Here is a 7,771-nt window from a genome sequence, read left to right on the forward strand (position 1 = left end):
GCTTCTTGTACCCCCTCGATTGTGGCACACAGGGGCTCAATGAGTGAGTTGCATTCAGAGACCCCAATCCCCCTCCCCTGCATTGTGGCTAAATGGCCCCCGAGTGTCCAGTCAGCGTCTGAGCAGGTGACGCGGTGCAGACCCCCATGTACCCTCCGCGCCCACACACGTCAGATTGAGGCAGTTTCACGGGTTATGTAGAGAAAGGCGCTATATACAGCATGCCCAAGGCTCTTTGTCTGACAGCAGCGCCCCCTCCCATTGCCTGATGATGCCCCCCGCTGCCCTGCTGGGTGGCACAAAGGTTTGCACCATCGCTGACCGCTGCCCCCTACATTCCTGATGCTGGGCCAGTGAGCACATCTGGTGCCAGTCACACCAATTAATGTTGGGGTCACCCCAGGGCCAGCTGCCCACTCCTCCCTCACCTGACTGCCCTTCTGTTGTCTTGCAGGACTGAGGAGCACCTCTGAGGGCATCACCTGGACCAACGGGCACGAGATGTCCTACGCCAGACTGAAACCGGGCACGGCCCCCCATGGCCGCAGGTGTGTGGCAACACAACCAAGGGGCACCTGGCACTGGAGGAGGTGCAGCAAGGAGCAGAAAAAGTACATCTGTGCCCACCCAGTACACAACCTAGAAGCATTTTAAATAAAGACAAACTCACGGGGCACAAAGATGGCAGGCATGCCACTCCACAGGTGGTCCAAGCTTCAGAAGGGCAGGCGGACTGCATGTAGAAGTCACCAACAGCCATGGACCTCCAAGCCAGTCCGAGTGGGCACCAGGAGAGCCCCTCTTGCCTTGGTGACTCAGCCCAGGGCATAGTGTAACAGGCAAACAGCTGGGGCCCCCTTTGCCAGACTGGCCTTTTAAAGTGGCATTCACAGGGCGTATTAACTGTCCCCTAGTGGTCTCCTGGTAGCACCCCTCCTGTGCCCGCATCGGACCCTGAGCCCCTCTTGCCATTGATGCCCAGTTTAGAGCTTTCATCGTCATGTGGGTTTCATGAGGAGCTCCTGCCCCCTACTGGCCCATTTTGGGACGGCACCCACTCGCCAGGAAGCCCTTCAGACACCCGCCCCCTGGTGGCCGCTGTTTGTCACCGCGCCCTGCCCCACTCCCTTGTCTTGGCCCGGGTATTGCTGCCCTCTGCTGGTCCTCGGCCGTTATTGCAGGTAGACCCCCGCTGGTGACCTCCCTGTCATTGAAGGTCCTGCTTCGCTGGGGGGGCCGTCGCTCCGTCCTCTGTATTCGACTGCGTTGTGTAACCTGGAAATGAAAGGAGAATAAAGCGCCTTGCATTTCGATAAAGGTCAGAGGACCTTAAGGTGACTCCTCGGGACGCACTGACCGTGTCGGGTGGCACAGCAGTGATGGCTTGGGTTCAATGCCCAGGGCAGAGTGGCATTAAGCCCATCCTGTGTATGAAAAGGATGCAAAGAGCTTTACAGGATGACAAAGAAGGGACAAAGCAGAAGAAGATAAAAATGAATGAATGGCAAAAGTAGGCATTTACAACAAGTGAGCTGCCATCGGTGGAAGGTGGCACTCATCACTTCAGAAGAGGCAGATGGAGCCTCAACCAGGCCATAGAGGACGGAGGAGGGCAGGCTGGGGTTCAGTGGGGCTTACTTGGGTGGGTGAGTCTTATATCACAACTTAAAACATTACTGGGCACAGCCTGGTGACCCTCTTAAGCACATACAGCCATGTGTCCGCTGCTGCGCTGGCACCTCAGTCGGGTTTGGTTTGGGAAGAAAAAGAATAAAACGCTGCGGTCACCATGGCACAGCCTGGCAGAGCATCTGAAATGAAATCCACAGGTCTGCCTGTGGGCACAGCAAGGTGAGGAAGACTGAAGAAACATTCAATCGAGCTCTCCTGATCAGAAGATTCTGGAACAAAAAAAAAACTGAAATGCGCGCTCTCGCCGCGCCCGGAACCTTTCTTTGTCGGCCGCGCCTGCAGCCCGGACCTTCATTCATGTGCGACGGCGGGGACGAAGTGATGGCGGTCGCCGTGCTGCAGCTGCACTGCTTGTATCGCGGCCTGCTGGCCGTCCGCCGCCCCGCACTCTCGTGTGTTTTGCCCGGCGCCGCCTGGCGGAGCCTGCGGGTGTTCAGCGTGCGGAAAGCCCCCGAGCTCGAGGACAACCCGTTCTACGCCAAGTACGAAGAGAAGATCCGGCAGCTGCGCAGGTAACGCCGGCTTTGGAAAGGGAAGTCGGTCGGTCGGGACACGCGAGGCGCTTGTCAGCTCAAATTGGCTACGATGCCGCTTGCACCCGCGTCTGCCCCGCCGGTCCTTTATTGACGCCGTGCTTTGGTGGATGCGCGGGTGAAAACGAACGAGCTGGGGGCAGATTGTCACTGTGGTCCGCAAGAGTGACAGTAAGAATCCCGTTGGTCACCTCTGAACACGTGACCCGTCATGACGCCCCTTGGACTGCGCGCGTCCTTGTTGAATTTACTGCAGCACGAGCGCTCACCACAAGATGGCACCGGAGAGCCGCGGTCTGCACACAGGGCCTCACGGCGGGCACCGGGCACTGAAGGCCGCCCGAATGGTGAGGAATGGGCGCTCGGCGTGCTGTCCTTTTGTGTTTCACGAGGACGCCGTGTCCAGTGGAGGGAGCTTTGGAACAATGGTGGTCATCTGTGGACCTACTGAGGCATGGAGGAAGTTCTTAAACTGCCCACGGGATGGCTGGCACTCACTGTTGTGCCAGCCGCCACCTGTTCGAGTCGTGAAGCCATCCAACTTTTGTTTGTTTGTTCCTCGGGTCACTGGATGACGTGCTGCGGCTGCCCACCATGTGCTGACCCAGAAGCGGTCCTCGTAGCACCTGCCATCTCACTCCGTGTCACTCCACAAGCGTTTGATGGACAGAGCCAAGGCCATCTTCAGGAGACACCTTGCCATGGCCGAGTTGTGCTGCCTACCGCTGGACTGTGGCACATGAAAGTGGCCTGGCCTGGTGCCCGTCGGCTGGCTTAGGTGAACCTCCAGGGGCACTTCAGAGACCCGGTGACCTCACGACACCCAGGTTCACAGTATTCAGTGTCCACATTCACTTGCCTGGCAGTGCCGGGTCATTGGTGTGTCTCAGTAGTTGGTAGCTCTTCTGAACTGGGCACAAAACAAGACCTCTTTTGGACTGGGGATCAAAACTCGAGGTCCTGATGAGGGGTGTGCATGGCACATTGGTGGGCAGCCTTACTTAACTCATCAAGTCTGGTGAAGCAATGCCCTCATTAGATTGGCAGCACATGCCATGGGTCGGGGGGGGGGGCCAACACACAGCTAGCCGATGGCATCAATTGAGCTGTGCTTAAATCAAAACTCTACAGGTGGCCAGCAGGTAAGGCGGTGCCCTCTCACAAATGACCCTACCTGCCCCTTGTGTCCCCAGCGCCAAGCCCCAGGAGTTTCAGGCCCGCCTGGAGAAGACGGTGGCGCTGAAGAAGGAGCCCATCGGCCAGTCCAGGCAGGGGGACTTCATCCAGCTGATGGAACAACAGGCAAGTGTGTCGCCAGGGCCTCGTGCTGGCATGACTGTGGGCAAAGGATGCTGTGCCAGGGTGTGGAGATGGTATGTGAACAGTCTGTGTTGGGCAGCTGGGAGACGGTGCTGTCGATGTGGCACTTACAGTCTGTGACTTGCCGAGTGGTGGCACTGGTGGGTGGCCTTTTGAGCAGACCACTGGTGGGGCAGCAAGTGCCATGGGATTCGGGGACTGTCATTGAATTTCTGTTTTAGTGCCTTTTCATTAGGAGTGACATTTTAAAGCGCTTTATAGCGGCCTCGCTGCCCCGTGTGCCAGGCACTATATAATGGGTGGGCAGAGTTCATCAATGAGCAGATCTGTCGGCTGACCGCCCGCCCATCCACCCCACCTTCTTGTTATCCAGGGGTCTGTCTGTCCAGATGTGACATTTCAACAGCATTGGGTGGGGACAAGTACCTGGCGCTGCCCAGGGCGAGGGCACTGGCTAAATTTCAGAATGAAACTCTGTGCCCGTGTTGGTGGAGCCGATTGGCTCGCCGGTTGTGCACTGGGCAGACGCACACTCAGCTGTGGCAGGCGTTTGGTGTCCTCTGCCTTGAAGGCTTCTGTTTGCCCACCTTGACCCCCCTGCTTTGTATCATCAGGTGTTCACCAAGGCCGACCTTGGCATTCTCTCAATTTGGTGTCATGTTCTGTTGGCCGATTGATGCCATCTTGACGTGACATTGAGAGCCACATGGGCGGCACTGGTGGCCGTCGTTACGTTCTCTCTGTGTGTGATGAAGTCGGCCAAGCGTCCCTGTGGTGACCTGAAGTGCTGGGCGCTTTGTGGGTCACTAGGGGGCACACTTGAGTACTGATGAAGGTCACTGGGGTTTGTGTTTGATTGATTGATTGATTGGAGTCCCTGATTTCTTTGATTGACTGATTGATCTTTTTCTGCAGGCAGAGCAGCTGGGCAGTGGAGCTTCAGGCCCTGGAGGATTTACTAAAAACAAGGTAAGCAGGTGGGCATCATGGGCACGGCCACCACTTTGTCCATCTAATTGAGTCCTCATCAGCCTGGTAGTGTGGTGCCCTGAGCATATGGCGCTGACTTGACCCTGATGCCAGGGCTTAATGGTTATTGTGCCCCTGTTATTTTTATTTTTCTGCCCACCTTATGCGTGACCCCCCTAAATGCCCTAAACACAAAGACTCAGCGTGCGCCACAGGATTGCAGTCAAGAAGACCCCCAGACCCATGCCAGCTGGCACACTGAGATGGCAGGTCACAAAAATATCAGGACAGGGACATTTGAATGACTCTGTTGGCTTTGATGTGGCCTGGATGCCAGTGAGGGCACCACAGAATGCCAGGACTGCCATGGCCAAGTTGTCCTCCATGCCATGTCTGAGGTTTGTTCATTGCCTGCTGTCGCTGCCATTTGGTGGGCACTAAAGCCACTGGTTTGCGATTTTTGACGTTTTGACAGTATAGTGGGCAGGCCGGTATGGGTATTGTGCTTGTGGCATTGCCCAGGTTTTGTCCAATTAACACTCGTCAAGCAGGCGCCATGCGGTGGTCCGTGAGCAGGCAGTGGGTGGTCTGAATGCAGTCCCCATTGTCACTGCCTGCTGTGAACTCCTCCGGTGCTCAATGTGCGTCGACTCAGCAGTGCCCTGCATCTTGGGCAGGGTATTTGGGTGCCCTCAGCCAGCGTCGTCTGCACCGTGTGCCATATAAATACAATGTTGAAGGGAACGGCTGCCAGCGAGCACCTCTACACTAGTCTCGTTGGCAGAGCTGTGTCTTTAATCCTGCTGAAAGGGGGCACTCCTGCCCCTCTCTCTGTCGGCTTTCACTTGGGTTACCCCTGCAGTGGTCTGACTGGGCATCTCTTCATTTTGCAGACGCTGGCATCCGTCCTCAACGTCGACCTCATCAAAGAGAAGACAGCTGAAGAAATTGGTGAGGTAGGTGGTGTGCCGGGCACAATGCCAGTTAGTCCAGGTGAGAAGAGTGATGCCATCCTGGTCCAGTGGAATGGCCACAGAGGGCTTCAGACGATGGTTATGCCACAGCCTTACCTCCATTTCATTAAGTTGTTGGCACCAGGGTGGAAGTGCTTGCGGTGGACATGTCCACTGGGAGACTCGCAACGCTGGCATCACAAGCCTGCCTCAGATACGGCCGCTTAGCCAGAGCTACGGAGTCTACCTCGTGCCTAGAGTTGCCATTGAGCCTGTGGGTATGGGGCCTTGGCACTGCCTGGCAGAGTGTAGGGCCCGCACATGGCATTTACCTCCTGCTATGTAGTATGATGAAGAGCACTTGTCCCACAGGATGGCATATGATGCCATGGGGGCACACAGTAACCATGGAAAGAAATCAAATGGCAGCCCAATCCAAATAAGGAAACAAAGATGCATTTGTGCCAAGCAAGGCGCCTGATTTCTGAAACGCAAACCCTTAAAGAATACGAAGTGTTGAAGGGGATGAACGCCAGCGGGCGCGGGTCTGGCGCGGTGACGTCCGTCTTGTACCCTCTTGAACACTCGGCTACCCTTCTGTTTCCCCCTCAGATTTGGAGGCAGCACTTCAGAGCCAAGGACACCATCTGTGCCATCATCCCGGTAAGCCACTTTTCTTTCGTTCCTCCTATACTCCGTCATTTCTCACATCCCACTTCCCCCAGCCCTTGGTGGGCGCTGACAATGCCCGCTAGTCCGAGGTTGGGCAGCAGACTCTGGATGACAGTCTGCCACCCCACAAGTCTGTAGGGCAGAAAGGTTTAAGGTAACAAAAGGTGGGCACGCAGGTAAAGGCCGGCACCGGCCACCATGCATATGTGCGCCTCGATGCTCACTGCCGCCCTCTGCTGGCTCCACAGATTTTTGGTCCTAGTTCCATGGTGCTATTGTGAGTGTGCCCGCAGTAGGCCTGGCACGCTGTGGGCGAGGAGCTGACTGGAGGTTTGCTTTTCTCTTTCAGGCAGAGACGTTTGAGCAGATGTGCCAGCGGGCGGCCTCGTGTCCGACGGTGAGTGCCATTTCCATTCGTCCCTCGCCTCAGCCGGTGGTGTGCCCGGTCACCCTCGAGAGCGTGACGGCGGGCACACAGCAGCCTTTGCCTTAACGCTGCTCTCCTCTTTGCAGTTCTTGTACCCGCTGCCCCGGCACGAAGGCTACGAGTTCTTTGTGGGCCAGTGGTCCGGCCACGAGCTGCACTTCACGTCACTAATCAACATCCAGGTGCGTGCCCACGATGATGAAATGCCAGAAGCAGGGCGGGCATGGACTTGTTTGGGTGACCCTCGGGCTTAGTGTCTCTCTTTCTTGGTCTGTTAGACGCGGGCGGACAAGGCGCCCAGCCAGCTGGTGCTCTACCACTACCCAGAGCTGCAGGAGGACAAGGGCATCGTGCTGATGACGGCCGAAATGGACGCCACGACTCTGGTATGTGTGCCCAGCGGCCTTGGGGTGGCAGGGGCGAGTCTGAAGGAGGGCAGCACTGAAAGTTGAGAATGGAGGGGTCCGGTGCCCCCCCACTGACTGGCAGTCTGTGTTTTTTTCCCTCCTCAGAGCCCCGCCCAGGCCCAGTGTCTGGCCAATCAGGTGCAGCTGTTTTACGGGACGCAGCGCCAGGAGACCTTCAGCCTGGTGGAGACCTTCAACCACCAGCCTGCGGACTTCAAGCACATGTCTGTCATTGCTGAGCTGGAGCAGACTGGCGTGGGCATGGGAGCCCAGGCAAAGTGACTGCACATTGGCACCTGGGCTCACCCCACAAGGGAATGCAGTTCTCCCCTTTTGGGTTTGCAGCCCCTGATCTTTCCAACCAGTCCTCACAGGTTAGGGGGGTCTTTGCCTCCCCTGGCAAAAAACGGGGTGCTTTGTGTGGGGTTGAGGGCCCTGGGCTGGAGTAATTGGTGGCATCGTGCCCCCCACAGCAATGGGCATTTAGAAAGCATGAAGGAGTGTTGTATCTGTCAAGGGTACAGGCCAAGGGCAGCTTCACCAACTGGCAGGGACAGCGGGCAGCGAGGGTGATCCTTCAGGTCATGGCATCTCAGCTGGGCGTCTGTCACACCCACCGTGTGCCCAGATTTGTGACTTGGGTGGGCTGACTGATGAGAAGAGGCCATCTTGTGAGGTGACAGAGTGTGCCAGGGGAGTGCCACCAGTGTCATTTTTGTGTGAATTTGTTTATTTCTTGTCATCTCTGAATACGCACCAAAGGTGCCACTTCACAATAAAGGGGAGTCCTTAGCAGTG

The 7,771-nt window shown here is 56.7% G+C and overlaps 2 protein-coding genes across 2 annotated transcripts in view; both read left to right on the plus strand.

Annotated features, from left to right (window-relative positions):
- The window catches only part of frem1b (Fras1 related extracellular matrix 1b), a 93,029-nt gene extending 92,364 nt beyond the window's left edge, over nucleotides 1–665 (plus strand). Inside the window, exon 35 of the mRNA XM_028812487.2 lies at nucleotides 455–665. Coding sequence (XP_028668320.1) covers nucleotides 455–654 — 200 coding nt within the window. The 3' untranslated portion in view covers nucleotides 655–665. The remainder of the gene's footprint in view (nucleotides 1–454) is intronic.
- A 1,237-nt stretch (nucleotides 666–1,902) lies between these two features.
- atpaf1 (ATP synthase mitochondrial F1 complex assembly factor 1) lies at nucleotides 1,903–7,771 on the plus strand. Its single transcript, XM_051933186.1, has 9 exons — nucleotides 1,903–2,204; nucleotides 3,419–3,531; nucleotides 4,465–4,514; nucleotides 5,408–5,470; nucleotides 6,080–6,130; nucleotides 6,489–6,536; nucleotides 6,653–6,748; nucleotides 6,845–6,952; nucleotides 7,079–7,771. The coding sequence occupies exons 1-9, from the start codon at nucleotides 1,924–1,926 to the stop codon at nucleotides 7,253–7,255; spliced, it is 987 nt and encodes a 328-aa protein (XP_051789146.1). The 5' UTR covers nucleotides 1,903–1,923; the 3' UTR covers nucleotides 7,256–7,771.

The sequence above is a fragment of the Erpetoichthys calabaricus genome, chromosome 10, assembly GCF_900747795.2.
Source record: "Erpetoichthys calabaricus chromosome 10, fErpCal1.3, whole genome shotgun sequence".
NCBI lineage: Eukaryota > Metazoa > Chordata > Cladistia > Polypteriformes > Polypteridae > Erpetoichthys > Erpetoichthys calabaricus.